This window comes from Agelaius phoeniceus, chromosome 3 (genome assembly GCF_051311805.1).
Source record: "Agelaius phoeniceus isolate bAgePho1 chromosome 3, bAgePho1.hap1, whole genome shotgun sequence".
Classification (NCBI taxonomy): Eukaryota; Metazoa; Chordata; class Aves; order Passeriformes; family Icteridae; genus Agelaius; species Agelaius phoeniceus.
In genome coordinates, this window is record NC_135267.1 from 105,142,077 (window position 1) to 105,163,774 (window position 21,698).

The window sequence follows — 21,698 nt, forward strand, 5'->3', positions numbered from 1 at the left end:
CCACCCTCCCCTACACCAACCCAGTGATTTTACTCCAGTTTCTCCTCACTGATACAGTGGTGTAATGAAACAGAAAAAAGGCTCAAGACCATGAAACAGTCTATAAGGAGAAAAGCAAACTAGCATTAAATATGAAAAGAAGCTTTCAAATTGGTGATGACACTGAGGCTTCACAGAGCAAAACCTGAATTAAGTAAGTGGTCTAATTAACTAATTGTGAGTTACAATTAAGGTAGTATCTCACAAAACCAGAATACTATTAAGATGAGCTTTCCTTATTTGCACAAAGTGATTAACTACATTAGCAATATTTACTTAAACAAATGACTGAATGAAAGCAGCAGGCTCTGTGAAATTGCTTCTGCACCTCACCTTCCACCAGTAGTTTTTTGGCTTGATGCAGATCCTGCCCGTACTTACTCATATTTCTGCAATATTTTCAAACAAATCAATAGTGGAAGTGATGAGATGAGGATTACTTGGAGTTAGAATCAGAACCTCTTCGGGTCTCCAGCAGCACTTTTGCCCTCATCTTGCTCTGCATCAATAGGCCAACCACTCTCACTAGTATTAAAAAATAATATTGTTCATACTGCATATCCACTGAAAACCCACTACACTGGTACTTTGTGCTGCAGTGCACACTTCATCCTTATCCTCACTAAGAGCTCATAAATTCAAAAGACAGGGAGTTAATGGGCCAGATCTTGGATTCTGGCTTTCATTTGTAGCAAACAAACCCTGCTCTGTCCTGTGCAAACCTGGCCCTTCTTCAGTGGGTCAACAGCAGTCTGAGGGTCACTGTCCCTCATTCAGGCTGCCATTAGGCACTAAAAGCACAGTCTAGGATATGCTGAACATGCTGCCATTGCTCCAGTCTGCCTGCTTTTTCTTTTTTTTTTTTCCCAAACCACACACTGTCAGCCCAAAGTGCCTGAAACCTGTCCTCTGCCTGCACTGCCACAGCTTCTGACACACTGGGTACACATTCCTTCCACCTGGTGTTGAGCCAGGCATGCCCAGCAGGGAGGAGGGAGTACAAATCTTCTCGTGCTTCTCTGAAATCCGACAAGAACTAGGCAGGAATAAGCTTGGAAATATTATCAGGGCTGACTCTCTTATATATAACAAACTGTATATGCTTATTTATATATATATATATAAAAGCATATAATATAGATACTATTACATCTATGTCTAAATATAATAAGCAGAATATCACCTCCAAAGAATAAGTGGACAAAAGTAGCCTGCTCTTGAATTGCACTCTCAGTCATCCAGAGCTCTCATTCTCCAAATAATGACAATAATTTCCTGTATTTCAGTTCCTTCTTCATTTGAATGATCAGCCAGGTTACAGTGAACACCTCAATGGCTCTGCTACTTCAAATAGTCAAGTATCCTTTTAATCTTAATAAAGTTGCTAAAATGCCTGCTAAATTTTTCATTGGTGCTTTTTATACATGGCAATGTTCTGGAAGAGTTGGTGCCAAGTTATTAAAATATCTACAACCTTCATACAGAAGGATGTTGGCTAGTAGCCAGCGCCAGGAATTTTAAATTGCAAGTATGTGATTAGATTGTGATGGATCTAAAACGTCAATGAGAGGAGATAACATTAACTAGGAATGGTGGGAGGCAAGATGGTCTATTTATTTATTTGTACATCATCACCTAATTCCTGTATTCTCCTTTCTGAAGCCAGAAATTTGTTATTTATACGTGAAAAGCCTTGACACACAAGGATATGCCTCCTAATTCTGGCCACATGTTGTTGCTGCTTTTGTTTTTTAATTAAGAGTAACTTATCAATGGTCCTCATTAAGAAGTTCTTCCACGTGAGTACACCATACAGTCATCACCTAAGGTGACTCCCCTGTCCTTCCTATGCCTCATTTCATGGGAAATAAAATGTATGCAATCCCTGAGACCCCTGGATGTTTGCCACCTGTTTCACAGGGATTCACTGGGATTGCTGAATTTGCACAACATGCGAATTTTGTGTTCAAAGACATGGCAGAAGAACAAGTTGGGGAACAAGGGAAGGGCAAGAGAAAGAAATAATCCTTGAAAATATGACTGGATGTAATCCATACAGTACTTCAGAGCTTTAAAAGTGACAATGTAAAAAATTAGAGGAGCTTTATGAGGAGGTCATGGAGAGCCTCTTCAAGTTTGTGCTAATAAAATATGCTTGGTCTTGTGCTTGCTTTTCCAAATTGGTCCACTTGAATTCTTAAAAATGCAGAGTTTTTGTTATTAATATAACATGACCCAGGCCAAACCCCTTCTATTCCTAATCTTGGTGCTTTTTTAAGGTCAGAAAGAAAATTAAGTGTTTATGTTCTCTCCTCGTGCCAGATCTAAGGTTCCATTTGTGCACAGTTTGCAACAATAAAGTCATAGGAAGACTTGCCATCAAATTCAGTACCAAAGTTCTGGGTCTTAAACAGTTCTGTCAACAGATGGATCCAATTTCCAGTGTAATTTTGAGATATGCAGGATCAGAAGGGAATTTAGAATCCACTACCTGATGTGTACGATAACTTCATACAACACCACGGCCAAATGCAATTCTTTCCATATTGTTTCCAGCTGATTCTGATATATGTGGGCCCACCAGAAGTGTTTTAAAGACCTAGTCACCTTCAGCCAGGCTTTACACCATTTCTAGAAGGAAACACTTGAGGAGGTTCATCACTCTTGAGGGCTGGAGCATTGTGCCACTGACATGGTACTTTATCTGGGAAGTTGGGTCCTACTGGATGTGCAATTTTCTCTGGTCAAGGGGCTGGCAGGTGGTGACCCCATTACAGAGCATGCTTTTTTGGGAAGGAAGCTTGTAATCTCCCAAAAGCACAAAAGGAGCAGGATGCATAAAGGAGTTATTTGCTGGATAGAGGGAAGTGAGAACTTCTATTTTATCCCAAGGAGGAGGAAGAAAAGGAGAGGAGCTGCCTCCCTCAAGCACATTTCTAGGCCTAGGAACCAGGCTGGGAGATCATCCCCACCACACTGGTTTACTGGACCTTCCACAAAACATCAGGATTTCTCCTTGCAGTGCTCCCTGATGGCAGTCAGAGCCAACTGCTTAATTACATCATCTGTACAAATTCCATTCATATTTTTCATACAGTAATGTATCAGTCTGTTCTGTGCCAGAATTAGCACATTTCCATAACCTTCCCTCAGCAATTTGGCCTGTTTATGGCAAGAACAGACCACTGTTGCTCAATGTGCAATAACAGATTGTGCAGAGTACTTGAGACGAGGCATTAACAAATTGCTTACATAATAAAAGCCCTTTTCAGAGCTTTTTTTTAATCTTTGTCTCTGCTGATACAAAAGAATAACTTAATGGTTCCAAGGCATGACTTGACCATCTCAGTGATTCATTTATTTTCTTTCCTACAAAGTTAGATCTTTAACCTGATCAGTGAGGTAAATGATTGCTGCATTTAGTACAAATTCCCTAGATTAATTCATTGCTCCCATTCTAATTAACTTAATGTTTGTGTGCATTGAATTGCATTCTCACCTACCTGTCTAGTTTCATAAATGAGTCTTCTTTGATTGCACTGTTTTGTTTTTTTTTTACTCAAACCCATAAGCAAGTCTGGAAATACTTCTTCCATAGTAATTATTTTTCAGTTTAAAGGTTAACATATAGTCTGGTTGATGAGATTTTTGTTCCCCAAAGAAAACAACCACTGTCCATAATAGTTAAAATTCCTTCAGCATTTTACATTCACATATACAAATGAAGAAAGAAATCACAAATAAATATTGCATCTATAAGCATAATAAGGAAATATCAAATAACAAGAGAATTCTATAACATCAGCCTTATGAAATGTTCTTGTACTTCAAGGTAGCAGAATATTAAAAAGCAAAACTCTGATAAACATAATGGTCTAAAGTCTTTCCAGGGCTCCAAAGTGATCCCTGATGCCCACTTAGCTGATATGATGATGACCTGGTTTTCAGAGGTGCTGACTACACTCAGCTTCCATTGACTTTAGCCACTGTTGTGCATGTTCAGCACTTCTAAAATATCAGATATCTGAAAACTAGGTCTGTCTTTTTTTTTTTTTTTTTAGAATTCCTTCCTGGATGTGAATGATTCAATTTTAAACTCATTACTATTTCATGAATATACAAGCCAACATTGGCCTTCCCAAATTTTGTTTGCCATAAGTATGCATCTAATAACAAGGAATTCTAGATTTGAATGATGACTATAAGAAGAAATCATATTCTAGGAATATTATTTTTTAAATATTATTAAACTCTTCCTGGGAAAATTAATTAGCTCCAATACAAACCACTAAAATCAAAGGTATTTTTATCATCAATCTCACTGAAAGTACATCCAGCTCTCTAGGAATTGATCCAAATACAACCAAGTCAATAAAAATCAATTGACTTTCCATTAGATATTAAGCCCAAGACATGTGAAGTATTCAAAAGAGAATAACAACTGCATTTATCATAAAATATTGCAGTTCTTTCCCTGGTACACTCAAATACAGAACTCCGATCCTCATTTGAGTTTTTCTCCTTCTGATCACTTGAGGGAAGGTCATTAGACTTGCATAAGTTAAAACTATCCATATTTTATGGATATGTACAAAAAAGTCTAACAGAGTCAGCTATTAAAAGCCTGGTGTAGCAGAGTACTGCATATGTATAACCAGGAGACAGAGGGAGGGGAGTAGGAAATAATACTCATGGTTAACTTTGCTGAAAGTTTGAAAAAATAAAACTAAAAAATGCCATTTCTACAATATATATTTTAATGTATGTAGTATGTTAATATTTGGGAATAAGAGCATGAGCTGAGCTTACTCACTACCCAAAACTCCATTTTCTGTAAGTCATACAATCTTTCCACTCCCGTGATGTTCACTTCAGTCATTAATTGTAACTCTGAAAGCCTCACAAACACATCCTGGAAGTCTAAGGACAATACTGATTAATCCATCATGCCAGTAATGCTACATCTTCACAGTATTTCAGGTTAATTGTGTTGTGCCTTGCATATATTGATGCCATCTGTTTTAACCACACCCTACTTTTTCAGGTAATGTGTTAGCAAATCTTTTGAAGCAGTTTTCCATGCTTTATCATCACAGTATTAATCTTCTTGGTTAGCATTTTGTCTAAAATATTGTTTCCTAGTGACATGAAATATAATGAAACAAAAAATATTCTACCCTGAGCTTTATTTCTTTTTATTTTGATATGTTTTCTATATCCTAAGTATAAACAGTTGCTGTCTCTCACTGGAATCACAGCACATTTTGCCCCACTTGCCTCCCAGACAGGGTTAGGACAACATTCAAAACATTGCCACACCTGCCTTATTCCTTATTTTAGAACTCTGAATGTTTCCTATGAGAATGTTCATCACCACTTCACATAATTCAGCTGGTCCATACCTATAAATGAGATTAATTAATGCAATCTCACTCTGCTTGAGTTAGGAGAAGTGATCAGTTCAGCTTAAGTAGTTCATGTGCCCTAGGCTGGGTGTCTCTGGAATGCCAAAGCTTTATACTTCTAAATACTCTGCTGGCCTTATGCTCCATACAAACTTCTTGTTCTTAACTTCAAAATCAGCTACTACCATAAAAACAGCTGCTTTGTGCTCCACAAATACTTTGATTTTCAAACAAATGACACAGACAAAAGACACAGAAACTGCTGATTCTTTCCATCAGGCATAAAAAATGTTACATTTTGTTATAAAGTCTTTCATTTTAACATGAAAGATGAAAACATGGCATAATTTACATATTTTTTATAATGGCTGAAGTCTGTTGATGGAAATATATCCTTCTCAAACAGAGCAAATACCCCTTGTGCAACACAGGAGAATGACACTTTCCTATGCTACCAGCATTGACAAAAAGAGCAATTTAACAGGACTTCTTAGCCCTTTGACATGATATCTTTGTCTAACTTCACTTTATTCCTCACCAGAGGAAAGCTAAAAATTCAAAGTAGCAACAGCAGAATGCCTGTGGAAGACAATGACATTCATATGTTTGTACACTTTGCTTTCTAATGACGTGCAATAACAGGGTAGGAAGAGAAGAAAAGTGGAAGTAGGAACAGGAATCACTGGCAGAATTACCTAAAGGCACTAGAAGTCAGACAAAAAGGTAAGGGCAGGAGTGCACGTGGTGATTAACTGAACACTGCACAAAAAGCTGCTGCCTTTTTCCACGTGACATGGAGATGGATGCAGACCATGTCATGAAAAGAAAAAGAGGAAGCTTGCAGTAATAACCAGAGCTACTTGTCCTTCATTTATCCATCAACAGGAGAGGAAGTGGCAGTAGACTTTTAGGTAGGATATCTATTTCCTCTTGAACTAGATCACCCAGCAGAGATAGCACAGGAGCCCAGTTCCAAATGAGAAGTCAAATGATTGAAATGAAAGCTAATTGCTGCAGCTCTGGATGACTACAACATTTTAAAATCCCTTTCCTGAAGTACTGTGCTGCATAGGTACCATACACACAAACAGTCCTTTAGATTTATGCTGCTACAGTACAGGTGGAATTTTATAATAATCTATCTTGGAATGTAAAATATTTGCACTGGAACTGTTAAGCTTCTGGAAGCAATGCAGACTACACATTTTTTAAAATGTTTCTCATAACAATGGTTATTTGAAGAGGTTAAATGATTATTTTACATAAATATGTTCCTAACCTAACACCAGAAGTATGATTCAGATGATCAAGCAGCAATTTTCAGAATCAGAATTTGTTACAAGCTTAATTTCATTATTAGGTTTACATTTTTAAGTACAAATTTTAAGTAAACAGAATAATAAAGAGGGCAAGCACACACTGAAGTACCATAACCTAATTTATAATTTCCTCTTCCATTTCTAGAATGAAGAAAGTTAAGAGCAAGCTTCCTCAAAGCTCTCAAGCACCCTCCCCAACATGCTAGTGAGGGCTATAATCTATTTTTTTTAAAGCAATAGTTCCAGGGCAACTTTTTTTGCCACCACACACAGGTGAGTTATCCATGCACAGTGCATCTCCAGGTACACAGGCACTTTTTGCTCATGCATATTCACAGTGAGTGGGTACATGCAAAAGAACATGCAGAATTAAACACTTCCCTCCTTCTAGTTTTATCTCCTTCCACTATTCATAGCCTGTTTCTGGTTGTTTAGTAGATAAGACACCCCTAGTGGCATCTACACCTTGTGAAAGAAGGAAGTTTTGAATGACAAACCCCTCCTACTGTTTTTATTACAGCTGGTTTAACACATTAGCTGCCAATATGGAAACATTTAGACCCAATTAACTATTTTTCAAGTATAACACATAGACCTCCCTGTTTCTATGTTCTCTTCATTTTTAGAACTGTGATATCTCACACAATATCTTTCTGAGCTAAAATGGATCCCAGGTAAAATTCTCAGAAGTATCTGCAGCTCAACAGACTTTAATGAGATATATGGTCTTTGGTGTCAAAAGTGCTTTTGAAAATACTGCCTTTCAACTTCCCTTTGAATATTATCCTTATTTGAATTAGATTCCAGGAAATTATATCCCAATAGTTTTCCAAGCTTTATCTATCACTGACAACTGTCATAAAAGTCCTTGCCAAATGTCTTAGGATTTCAGGTCGATCCCTCAGTGCCTCCACTCTAGGGACAGACTACTCTGAAGCTGCTCTCAAAGGTCAAACCTCATTCCAGAGAAATTTCACACAGTTACCATTTTGCTCTGAAGCAGAACAGGCTTCAGGGAGGTTCCCAAAGTCCCTTGCAAAGGCAGCAGGGGGAGGCCAAAATCACCTCTTACAGCAGGATGATAAAAGGCTTTGCTGCTTCACAGAAATTTCAAAAGAATCACTAAAGTATAATTTACCATTTTCCCCTTCCCTATTAAGCTGGTAGTGTTTCTGACCATAGAAAACTCTCAATTATTCTTTTTTTAAACCATCTTTTGCTACAGCATGGGTATAAGAAAGTTATTTGAGGAAAAAAAATTGAAAACTACAAACATTTATGAGCAGGCAATAATTTTTCATCTCCAACTCATCATTAATGAACATAATGTTTGCTTTAAAATAGAAATACCATGGCTAGATGGAAGAGCAAATAAATATGATAGCTTTGATAGACTTCAGGTACAGTAAAATTACAAGGAAAACATTCCTTTGTATGCTAATGAACAAAAAAAAACCTGTAAGAAGGAGGTAACTCTGTTGACCACAGAGGGTGGGTTTGCTCTGAGATCGCAAATAAAGAGGTAAATTATAACAAGGCACCTGGTGTTTGCAAAGCAAATATTTAAATTCTATCTAGCAACACAATACTTGCCTTGAATTATGTAGGCTCTCAGTTTTTCTGGCACCTGGGAGAAGTTGCTTTGTTCACATTTTCAAACTAAGATTGCACAAAACCAGCCAACTACTTCATCCGTGTGATTCAATGTAAGATAAGGGTATAGACAACTTCTGAATTCTATTCAAGGTTTTCTTTCTTTATTTACTCAATCCAGTAAATAAATAAAAAATCACCTTTGTCCACAATGTAAGAGTGCCTTTGCAGAAAAAGGAGTCTGGGAAGATTGAATACCATAATCCCATGTAATTTTGAAAATGATCATTGCTGAATGCTTTCTGAGGGTAAAAGTGTAATTGGTTATAGACCAATAAGTAATTTCATTCAAAAGGAACTCAACTCTTCCTGAAAGTAGAGACATTCTCAAATAAAAATCAAACGAACACATTAACAAAGTTCAGACTAATCTAAACAACAAAATTTTATACTGCTCTGGTTATGTTTTTCTCAATTGATCACTTATTTATGATGCCATAAAACTCCATATGCTTTCAATTTTGATTGCTAGTTCCTTGCTTTAAGGCAGCTGAAATTACTTTCTAAGACTTCCTAGCCTGACAGTCTTCCTGCTTTAAGATTTACCATCACAAAAGTATGTTGAAATCAGAGGACAAATTCTAATAATAACAAAAAGCACAGTCAGCTGTGATACACTGCAATTCCACTATTAGATTCCAGATTAAATCCCCCAGGATAAACATACCTTCCTCTGATACTGCTAAATTCTGTTCCATGTAATTACACTGCAATAAACTGCTCTATCTGTACAGGCAGTATCTCAGTATGATTTTTAATTGAAAATCTATGAAAAGCAGCACTGTAGGAAAAAAAGGCATTTTGAGAATGTCTGAGACCCTGTACAACATCATCTGCAAAAAACCAGCATCATTTAGTCCACTATTGACCCCAAAAGGTTCATTAATTTCTATAACCACACTCCGACAAAACAAATTTTAACCCCCGCGAACGCAAGCACGAGCAAGACAAGAAGAAACCTCACGCCTTTGGTGAGGTGATTACTTACAATATGCAGCTCTAAATAATCTCCAAGGCCAGTAGAACTGTCCACTCGCACCAGCACAGCCTCTTTTTGCACAGTGCTAAACCCTATTGCCAGTCTGTCTGCTCGAGTGCTCGGCCGGTCGTTGGGAGGCCACGTGTAAGTGATCTGTCCACCACCTTTGCTAAAGATATACGTTGTCCCCGCTGTTAGAGAAAACAAAAAAAGAAAAGAAAAAAAAACAGAAATAAATATAATCAACCCACTTGCACCGGTGCAAAGCCACGAGGAAATCATATGCCCTACATAAATCAGGTTCTCACGCAGTAAATGGATTCATAGGCTGCATTTCAATGTGAAGAGGTCTTTATCTCTAAAAATTATGCAGCAAGTGAAATATTAGTGGGTTTTATATTGTGCAATCAGCACTGAATATAACTTAATTGCAAATGTAACAACTTGAAACACCATAGCTCTGATTCAGAAATGCATATCTGTTTGGAAGAGTTCTTCAGTTTATGCTTGATAAACATATTTCTGTGATGCGTAGAACAGGGGTGAGTTAAACCAAATGCTTTTCCCAACTGGACCTATGTGGAGAAATCAAGTAATTCCAGTTGCCTTGTGGCTGACAAAAAAAGTGCAGCTATTTAGTTACACAACGAAAATGATACATGATGGTGGCCAGCAAAGCAAGATGTTAACAAATACATTCAGATAAGACTTGTACAGATCTGAGGTTTATCATCTTGTGACAGATGGGGATAACGAGTGGAAACATACTTTACTTGTCATGTCAGGACAAAGAGATTATTCTACCATCTGAGTAAGCAATGGCTTATTTGCATAATGCTCAATGTACATCTTTCAAAAGTGGAAATCTTTACACATTACATCCAGGGTGCACTTACAAAATCTATAATCTGTTTGAAACAAATGTTGTAATCCAAAACCACTTAGCACTCAGGTGCTGAACATCATCACCAGCATATTTCCTCAGAACTAAAATAGCAGCATATCCGGACATTTTCCATTTAAAACTCGTACTTTAACAACAGCACAGAGCAGGTAAATTGTGCATGTACTTGATCTTCCATTGGAAAAGTCACTACAAGCTATCTACTCCTTTTCCATGAGAATAGGTCAAAGCTTAGGAAGATAGGAAAACTGGACTTCTGTATTTACAATGAATTAACCTATCTGTCCTAAACTGTCTCAAAGTGTGGCTACTCTCAATTTTATTGCATTTTATCTACTTGTATCACATTTTATCTGTTTTTATTAAATAGCTAATGATAGGACAAATGGGAATACTTTTAAACTAAAAGAGAAAATATTTAGATTAGATACCAAGAAAAAATTCTTCACTCAGAGGGTAGTGAGGCACTGGATCAGGTTGTAAAGAGAAGCTGTGGAGACCCCCTCCCTGGATGACCAGGTTGGGTGTGGCCTTGAGCAACCTGATCTAGTGGGTGACATTCCTGTCCATGGCATGGGGTTGGAACTAGATAACCTTTAATGTCCCTTCCAACTCTTACTTTTCATAGAATCATGGAATGGTTTTTCAGTTTATTCCACCCAATGCTCTTACTCCATACTTCCCATGTCCATGTAAGGAGACAGCACATAATAACATAATTTTAACTCTCTTTCTTTCCAAGTTGACCAAAAACACCATTATCATATAAAGGAATCTAAAAGCCCTTGAACATGTGGACTTTCAAAGCCAAAGCCAAGAAGGACTGTACACTTCACACCATTTGCTCAGCTCCCAGATGTCTCAAAATCTTACTCTACTGCCGAGCAAGACTGCTCTCAGTCATAATGCAAAAAGGACACTTGGTCTTTTTGAAAAGGTCTCATATATTTATTTCTAACCTCACTTTTCCTTTATGGAATTACATGCCTATTAATTAGGGTTTTTTGGCAGTGCCATCACTAATAATTTATGCACAGTGCGTACCACTAAAGTCACTGTAAATCTCATTTTATATTAATACACTTGTGGGATAGTTTCACTGTGCTTCAGATGGATCTGCTGGCTTTTCTCCTGATGCCAAAATACCAACCAGCATGTGTTTCAGGAGAGTTTGTTAATTTCTTCAGCAAAGACAATAGCAGGACTGTTATTTAAGATTTCACTTACACTTCAGGTGAAATCAGGTTTTATCTTTATAATAAAAAGAGTTTTGCAAGAGTAACGAATATTGGGGCTGTGCCAGGGACTGGTAATAGACACATGCAAAAGGTGTCTGGTTTAGCAATGTGTGTGACAAAGCCCTCCTCCTCCTGCTCTCCCACCCTTGCTTTCCTCCTAGGCAGTGGTCTGAAATGTGCAATAATCTGCTGTGCATCATTAATCTCCAGTTACAATACACCCTGAAACAAAGACATGTTAGACAGGTAATATCACTGCTGAGAGTCCCCAGGTTCTCCTGTCTGCTGCTACTGTTGACTTCAAATCTCCAACTGATGAGTTGGGACCTTCATGGAGTTTATGTCACTGTGGTGCCTGGACTGAAAGGATTTGCTCTGTGTTGAAGAGAAACAGAGAGCTTGATCCAAAGCTCATTAAAAACAGTGACAGCCTTTCTGTTGACTTCATAAAACACTGTGTCAGGTCATGAATGAGGTTCTTATAAGTAACAAAAATGAGAAGGCTAAGAAAAAACAACTCCTTACACCTCAATGTCACAGATGGAGCTGTTAGAATAGTCCCTAAGATTTAAGTGGCAGTGCATAATTCTCCTTTTCTTGGTTGAAACAGATGTGTTTACCCAATTAAAAGACAAAGAAAAAGCCTGCCAAGCATGGTGGAATCATACTGAATACAATGACCCAGAAGTAAGTCTTCAGATCTGAACAATGAGAGGCTCTGCTGTTCTTATTCAGAGTGAATCTTTGCTGCATTTTTTTTTGTTGAGTACTGCCCTTCAAATCAACCAGGGAAGAGCAATTCATTCCATGCTGCTGCCGCATTGAAGGCAAGGTCAATGTCAGTGGAGCTGGATAAATCTAGCCGTAAATCTTAAACTACATAGAATAAACATCAAAGTTAAAAAAAAGTATCTCTTATTCACAAGAACATGTGGCTTATGGGTTTTTATGAGACAGCTTTCCCTCCTTTATAACTGCCCATTTTGTAGCTCTTCGAAGTAACTGTGTGTCTGGTGAAAGACTAATTAATCCATGCTGATGAATACAGATCTGCCTCTGTCTGAGCTGCACGGGGAGTCACGTTCCTCGAATTTCCTGTATTAATTATGGAAAAAATGGGTCGGAAGCCATTTGAGAATAGATCCTCTGGTGTTTATATTTCAAGAAAGACAAATATAATAATGTAAAATTTATTACTCTGGGATTGATCTCAGCTTATAGCCTGACCTCCCATTAACTATTAAAAGCTAGAAACTGAGCAGTTGTTGGAAACAACCCTCCTTACTATCGGTTTTGGGGAAACAACAGAGGAAGCCTAATTCACTTGGTTCATAAAGGCTTTTATGCTGTCTGACAAACCTCATAATGTCTCTGCTGCTCTTTCAGAGCATTGTCACGAAACCCCAGCCATCTCCCTTAGCTTGTGGCACTGTGTTGTTTGGGGTTTATCATCTCCAGAGAATTGAAAGCAGCGGAATTATAATGTCAAGAATAGCAATGCCATCAGCACAGTACTTGTAAGCAGGCAACTTTGTAACATGCCAGTTATATCTCTCAGCCACAGAATTTACTGCATAATTCTTTATGCTTCCATGCATCCACACAACGCTTACGAAAAATGTCCACACAGCTCTTTGAAATTCTTACCCATGAAAGCATGGTTCCCATTGTAACAAAACGCCAGTGGTCAAGATACAGTAATGTTTTTTAATGGCCTGGGTCTCTGAAGCCTTACTTGTTTGCAAAATTCATCTTTATGAAATAGTGCATTCATTTCAGCACAGTCTGGCAGCAACTCAAGGACATCTGCTTACCTCTAGTGTATTAAGCAGATAAATATTTTGTTTAGAGCCCATTCACGTATTTATTAATGTTTATGACTGCAAAGCTTTCCAATATTTATTGCTCTGAAGTCACATTTGATGTAGCTTAATAGTTTGCTCAAATCAACAGCTTTCTGCCTTCCTCATGTTCATTCCAATTTTGAGTTTAAGGTATATTGCACTGAAGGGTAATGTACATAATTCCATTTATCCCATATAATGTAAGTAGCATAATGTTTATTTTTGACATTCACATCAGGTTTCAGGTGCTGATGAAGTGAATGCAATGGTTTGATTGAGCTCTGGACCCTCATAAACCATGATTCCATCACACTCTGTGACTGAAAAACTGAAGACTGAAGCCTGCAAAGTTCAGTAATGAAAACTACTAGCTGCACTTTTGTTAATAGAAAAGCAATTTTTAAATATCATTAAAAATATGAAGGGTAAAGAGTGCTAGTAACAAGAAATTACCCAATAATGTTATTTTCTTCTTTCTGTATCTTATCAGCACTTAATTTTGGGATACAATGTGAACCCCCTTATTCCCATTGGTAAGTAATTACTTGCATTGATAAACCTGCTGAATACAGTGAGACTACTTGTGCAGGCTACTATTAATTACCAAGAATGAAGAATTTACAATACAAAAACATATATATATACATGATTGTCCAAACTTCTATATGAAGGCATTAATTATATTTACTATGTTCAGAGAAGCATATAAATCTTCATTAATACTCATTTTTACATAATCATCTATGTATTTTCAGTCTGCACAAGCTGAAGTTCAGAAAAATACACAAAATTTCTGTACATATATTTGCACAGATTTTCTAAGGTAAGTAAAGGAAGGAATGCTTCAAAACCATGGTATGCGAGGGGAAGAAAAGGAGAGGTGGGGGTTTCAAAATAGTCCACTTGGTGGATTAAAATACAACCCTTTTGTATTACTTCTTCCTAGGCTTTGATATGTTATTAATTATTCACACAGGAGAGAGAATGTATGCCACAGGGTTGAGGTGAGGAGGGGATGGCCATTAGGGTTAACCATGGGAAGGAGATGGAAAGAGCTGCTGGAAGAAGCATTTCCAACTAAAGACCAGATTGAACTGAATGCTTGCTGAAGGCATTCTGATACACTCTCTCCCACTAATCTGGGCAGGAGCCTGAACATGGATTGTAACTGCTCTCCTGCAAGAGCACCATCAGGCTATTTAATAGCAGAAGAGGTGCATTGCATGGGGAAAGAGAAAACGTTCAAAGGGATTACTGCTCCAAAGAGCTTTAGCCACAAGGGCAGGAATGGTAGTCTTATTTTCTGGCCAGGTTCTCTTAGATTTGTGGATAATAGGGACTAGGAGAATATTGATGGTGCTCCTTTGACCAAGCTTGGCAAACCTTGATAAAGGTTCAAAGTTTTCCTGGAAATTGGTTGCTACTCCAAACAATTTCTAGTTAGGTACTTGTACCCATCTGACTACATGCCTGAACCAGGACTGTACAGACTCAACATTTGTCACCTGTAAGGTCACAAGCTGCACAAAATAATTCCTTAGCAATTCCATTATTTTATTCATTGATTTTTCCCTTCCTCCAGAGTAACTGTAACAAAACTCACTGACCAAAGCAGCATTGACAAAGATCATGGCTGGTGTTTGTTAATATTGTCATTAATGATATCATCTTCTCTCTTCAGGTAAAGATGTTGAGGAAAATAAAGCAGATAGAAAAGGTCTATCAGAGTCCTGTCAGCCTTTTATGGAGCCCACATATCACTGTGCTACAGCTGAGCTCTAAAGTTCAATGTTTCTCAGAGATGCTGAAGCCACATCATTCCAACACCTCAACCAACTCAATCAGCTGGAGCAATTAATTTAAATGAAGCAACAAAGCAGTATCTACTACTACTACTAATTCAAGCACAACTTGACATTGCATTGTAGAACTCCTCTTCCCCAAAGCACTAAGGTGACCCTGATTTGCTTTATCAGATCCTACAGAACTTTTCATCACCGTGCATCCAATTTTTCAGAGAGCTCTATAAACCAGTGCTGTGTGTGGTTTATTATATTCAGCCATGCCTAAGAGCTGTCTCCAGGTAAAGGTCTAAGTGATAATAGAACCAACACAATCCCAAGTCACGCTGAGCATCCTTTTCCTTCAGCAAAGTGGCATTTGTTGAAGTTTCAGGGAACTACCACAAAAGCAAAGCTTTTTCCTCAGACCACAGGAAAAAACTCTGAGAAAACCACTCCTTTTCCTACTTCTCCTTTCTTCCACTCTATGGTATTAGTATTTGGACAGTTGTTTATGTTTTACCTTTCATGCATAATAAAGTGGGTGAAAAAATACTCCATTCCTGTTCCAAAAGTTCGTTATTTAAATTTGCCATTATTTAAAGTTGCTATCAAGCTCTATTGACAAATAGGGTCAGTAAGTGACAAACAACTAAAATTTGTGAGTAAAAATGACTCAACAAACATGTATATCTATAAAGAATAACCCTGACACAGCATCAGTATTCCAAGTCAGCATCATTCTTAGCATCATAAATGACATAGTTATAATAAAAGTTTCAAAGAATTTAATTTTCCAACTAGAGTGATTTTAATATTTTAAATCAAGTAGCATCTTACACCTCAAATGACCCCATTGATTTAGATTAGATCACTTAACTGGAGTAAAGTGCTACTCAGTTTGAGTAGGGACATTGAACTAAGAGCCTCCAATTGTGCTTAAAATTATTATAATTTTGAGAAGGACCTTAGCTAAGCAAGAGGTTGCTGAAAGGACTCCTAAGAGAACAGAAATAAGGAGTATCTGTTCATCTGACTTATGAGCAAAACATGACTTGATTAAGTGACTGTCAATGGACTTGTTAGTATTATGGCACTAATTCTGTAAAATTATTTTTATTAGCTTTAAAACATCCACAGGAAAAAAAGTTCTGTGGTTTGCTGAACTCATAAATATGTTCACTTACACAAAAAAATCACTATTTATTTTATGAAAGTATACAGTCTAACAGAAACATGACACAGAGTGATAAAAAAAATTACTGTTCTTCTCCAGATTCTCTCAGTTTAAAAATTTTATGGGCTGCCTATACCTATCACTTTTCCAGTATGGATGCTGCTTGAAATCAATTTGAAACATTTCTGTATGAAATGTAAGGTAAGTAATTCCCCATTAGGGCCTTGGATATTTATGCAATGTAAATGGGTGGAAAATGATATATTTGGGAAATTTAAAGCCTGCTTTAAATGTCATATTGCACTCAACATAAAACATTTTATTCCATTAAAACTCTATTATAGTTAACAAGGATACAACATGTCTGATTCTTAAAGCTTGCCAAAAAGTCAGATGGAAATTAAAAGCAAAGCCTCTATAAATAAGGAAAGGTTTTACTCCTCCTACAACCTTGTCAACATATAGTTAAAGATAAATTTCTTGAATACTGTCTACAGAAGTGGAAATTGTGTGGTTGAGCAACACATATGAGAAGGCAATGGACTGAAAAGCATTTCTGTACAGATAAAATGTAAAGGCACTGTTAAGGAAACTTCCCTGTCTGACCATCCAGGAACCACTCTGGAGCCACCCTCACACCCCCTGAGCTCGGGAGACCCTTCCCATCTACAGCCCCACACTCACACAGGCACACAAGTCTCCTTCCCAGCTCCACAATGGGCTTCCCAGAGCAGAGTCCCAGACCTTCAGAGCCCTAAAATAGTTTAGTCATGGTGCAATAGCTAAACAACAGAATAAAAAAATAAAATGACAGCTCAAGCTGGTGCCTTCAAGGAGGGATCCTGAGCTTTTATAACCTCACAGTCCAAGAGCACTAAATTCCATGTGGTTGGCTCCTGCTGCCCCTGAGTATCTGGTGCCCCGGCAGGGCCACAGGTCCCCAAGCCCACTTGGGCTCAGGGTTGGGCTCCTGGCCCTCCTAACCCAGCCTGCAGCTCACACTGCAGCTACTCACAGAGCTACCTGCACTCAATGTGCTCCTCAACACCATTGTCAGATTGAGAGTACTTGACTTTACTGACCTCAAAGACAATAGGACTATTCCAATCTCCACGCTCCTGACAACAGGAATTGTCAAGGCTTAAACTTCAATTTAACCACAGCTGCAATCAGTTCCATTAAAACAAACTACCTGCACATGCACTGATTTGTTTCTTATGGCTTATTAGTTGTTCCAAATTCAAAGTGAACACAGGCTGGTTAGTTAAAGGAATTTGTAACAGGATGCAGGAACTAGGACATTAGCTCAAATACTATGCAGGTTGATAGACACCAAATGTTGTCACCATCTGTTGGTGCCCTATGTGAAATCATTCAGTGGTTCCAGTCCAGGGACTTTACAAACTCAACAAATACCTGGCAAAAGTTAAAAATTCCCTAAGCCAAGTAACTTGAGCTTGCTGACTCAGCTGGGAAGCCAGTAAGTTGAATACAGGAACTAGGATATGGTGGAGTTTGAGGGTCCCCAGGATGCAGGAAGGATTGAGAATCTTGACTCCATGTTTCAGAAGGTTGATTTCTTATTTTATGATATATATTATATTAAAGAAAATTGTATACTAAAACTATACTAAAAGAAAAGGAAGACATCAGAACTCTAGAAAAGAATGAATAATAAAATCTTGTGACTGACCAGAGAGTCTGACACAGCTGGATTGGGATTGGCCATTAAGTAAAAACAATCCACATGAGACCAATCAAAGATGCACCTGTTGGTTAAGCCATCTCCAGACCACATTCCACAGCCATCAGATGGTTATTGTTTACATTTCTTATCTGAGGCTTCTCAGGAGAAAAATCCTAGTAAAAGGATTTTCATAAAACGTCAGTGACACTAGGACCTGAGTGTCTCTCACAAAAGTCGCTCTGCACAGAAGTGCACATAGGCCAAAAACCAGTAAAAGAGAAAACAAAATTAAATTTGCTTTTTATAGGTCCATCAACAGGCAATGTTCTTGTCAGAGAAATAATAATTATTTGTAGGTCATTATTTCATGCAAAACATTATTGCCTGAAGTTATGTTTTTATACAAGCACCTACGGCAGTATCCTGATTCTCAGAAGTGCTGTTGCATTTCTGGAAACCTTTAAAAATAACTCCCCTGTTCTTTAAATGGGGATCAAAACATTTGAAATAGCTGGCCTTAAGTCATTTAATAGTGTTAGAATGGACAGGAGCTTGGCTGCAAGTGCCTAGCATGCTTCTAGGCTAAAGTCTTTATTTCTTATTGGCTTTCTTACTATAATACAATATTCCAGCTATCCAGTCTTGCATTAACTTAGTTATTTTTAAGTGACGTTTATATTATGTTCCTTGCTAAATTGTGCATCTCCTAATTTAATCTTGAAAAATCCTTAGAGAGCTTTCAGAAGTAGCCAAAACTTCTCTTGGAAGAAAGGTATAGCATGCTGAAAATGAAAGCATTGCTAACTGCAAGCCTGCAAAAGTCACTGAAAAATGATCCACACCCAAGGATGTCAGATGCTGGACTAAGATAAGATGTCAATGTTGCTTGCAGCAGAAAGATGGTACTGGCAAAAACACAAATTACAGGGTTTGCTGAGAGGGAGTCTCTGCTGGGAACAGATAATTGTATTATGGGCAATGTGCAAGAAGAGTAGTAAGAAGTTCTGTGGCATACATGTTCTCCTACAAATTACTCAACTACTAATATTTAGCAGACTAAAATTTTCTTGTGGCAGCATTTCTGAATGCTTTTGAGTAGACAGACATGGACTATAGTTGAAGAAAAATAGAAAGAGCACAGTTTCTTAGAGATGTTACATCCTGAAAGGCAAAAAATAGGAACCATTCTTCTTGTTACAAAACTGAAATCAAATGAAATGCAAGAGATGAAATCTTTGGAAAAACACCAATCCTCCCTGAAGCACATGAATCCACCCCTGAAGCAGCTGTTCAGAGGCATCTCAGAAGGAGACCTGGCACAGGGAAGGACTGATGAGCAAGTTGCATATTGACTGCAGTCTTGTGGCATTGTACCATCTCCCTAATTCCAAGCATGAACAAAACTTCAGGATATTTTAGTTTATATACAAACCAAGTTTTAAAGTCAAAGCTAGTCTTCTCCTGCATTATATGCACTCAAACCACCAAAAATTATCAGGTAAAAGAGGAACATGATATAAAAGTGTCTGCTTGGTTGGCTCAAAAGAGCTTGAAAATAAGAACCAGCAAGCAGCTACAAATGATACTTCATTTGGAGAGTTTCTGCAGTCATTATCCCAGGGATTGACTTTGGAACATCAGTGTTTACTTACATTATCAAATCTGTGCATGAAACAAACAGTGTTTAATAGGGGTACACAGACACAGCTGTATTTGTACTTGAATCTTTAAGGTTATTAGACCATTATAATAAGAGCTAACAGGGGCCAGCCAGGTTGGGCCAATTCACTTCCTTCCCACTTCTTTCTGTTCTTCTACAGAATAGATTTTCAATTGAGGCCTGGCACAGAAACACTACATGCTTTGTCATTATGATAATTGCTGTCATTCTTCTTTGCAAAGTCCTTATGCTGCTGTTTGTAAGCAACAATTCTCCACCAGATTCAGAGGATAAAGAGCTGCAGTGAAAAACATGCATCTGAATGCTTTTCACTGGGTTACACAGTTAAGCAAACAGAGAGTCTGGTTTAACCACTGCATTCCACAAGAATGTTTGGAGAGAACTTGACAAAAGAGTTTTGGAGTCCAAACTGTTCAATCATCTCACCAGAGACTAACTCAAGTGCTGGCTCTGACACTCCACACAGCCAGTGCTATCAGCTGCAACTTAAATCACTCGTGCATGCAAGAGAGGTGAGCAGTTGATCACCCTCTGCAGACTAACCCACCCTAATTAGTGCAGTGATTTCGTGCAGGTCATTCACTTCCAAGGGTCTGGCTGGAGGAGATTATGATTGCTTTTAATACCCTGAAGTGAAGATGAGTATTCAATAGTCTGGAAAGCCTTACTTCAATACAGTACTTTATAATGACATACGCAGAGATGTCAAGAATCCTTCAAAACTTTAAAGGATACCAACATACGTGGAAAATAATTCTGTGATGAAAGGTGCTCAGGAATAACCCGTTTTTCAATAAGTATTCTTCTAAGTTTGCTCAAAAAAACTCAACCCAAAGCAAACCAGAACATTTCCCAAGAAAAGAAGGAGAAAACAACATTTCAAATACACTAAACACCAGTCCTGCAGAGTGAACTGCACTACAACAACTTGGAAGTTTTGAGGACTCCTGCACTACAGTATTTTCTTACAGCATTTCTGTAAGATAAAACATATTTCTAGGTATGTTTCTGCATCTCACACAAATATTGATTCAATCAAAGACACACAAATATTCAGATAGGAATTAAATGCTATTTGATTTAAAATGTATTAAGTTAAATTTTAAAAGTCATAAGACAGCTCTCTGTCAATTCATGTAATGAGCATCAATCAGAAATTAAGAATCATTATTTAAATATGAAGGTTTTCTTCATATTCTGTTTAGCTCTCAAAGGACACTACCTACTCACATGCTGGAGTCTCAGTAAGGAGGCTATTCAATGAGAGGCTGGCTTTGTGATGATATTGCCAGCATTTGTAATAACAATGCAACCTAAACACTGCAATTAAACAACAGAGTAGTATTTTTGGAATACCCTGCTGTTCTAAAGTGCATTGTGAATATTAACATATTCCAGTAAATTAGTTTGCTCTCATTATCATAAGCAATTACTTTCTGTTTAGATGCTGCTGATATTAAATTGGCAAGCAATTTGCAAGAACTAATACATAGCATAAAAAAATTTTCAAAACTCTAACAATATGAAAAGACAAGTGTTTCTAGTAACACAGTCCCTTACCTAGAGATGTCTGTCTCTCTCTAAAAATTCTGTGTATCTCTTCCTATCAGTTATCTTTTTTCAGCAGCAAGTGGATAAGTAACTACCTGAGGCTCTGTGACAAACTCTTTATAAACTTGGTTTTGATTCTGTGGAGTTAATCATAAATACCTCAGGCCAAGTGTGACAGTAACATCTCATTCACAGCGGAAAAAGAAAGTGTTTTCATGCTCATTTTTGAAAATAATAGTTTAGAAAATACATCAATGTGAAGTTCAGTTCTTTGCTCTCAAAGCTATTACTTTCCTGATACAACACTGTCAGATGGTGAGGGTGAATCAACACCTTTGTCCTCAAGATACAGCCAGGAACAGAACAAGGCATGGAGAACCTGTCCTGCTTTTAGCAATAATGACACCATAAGCCTCTTTCTCTTCAGTCGAACAAAGCAG

The 21,698-nt window shown here is 37.7% G+C and overlaps 1 protein-coding gene across 33 annotated transcripts in view; it reads right to left on the reverse strand.

The window, feature by feature from the left end:
* The window catches only part of NRXN1 (neurexin 1), a 681,323-nt gene that overhangs the window by 201,782 nt on the left and 457,843 nt on the right, over positions 1–21,698 (reverse strand). For all 33 annotated transcript variants that reach the window (XM_077176064.1, XM_077176060.1, XM_077176056.1 and 30 more), the window contains one exon: positions 9,405–9,586. In XM_077176064.1, coding sequence (XP_077032179.1) covers positions 9,405–9,586 — 182 coding nt within the window. The remainder of the gene's footprint in view (positions 1–9,404; positions 9,587–21,698) is intronic.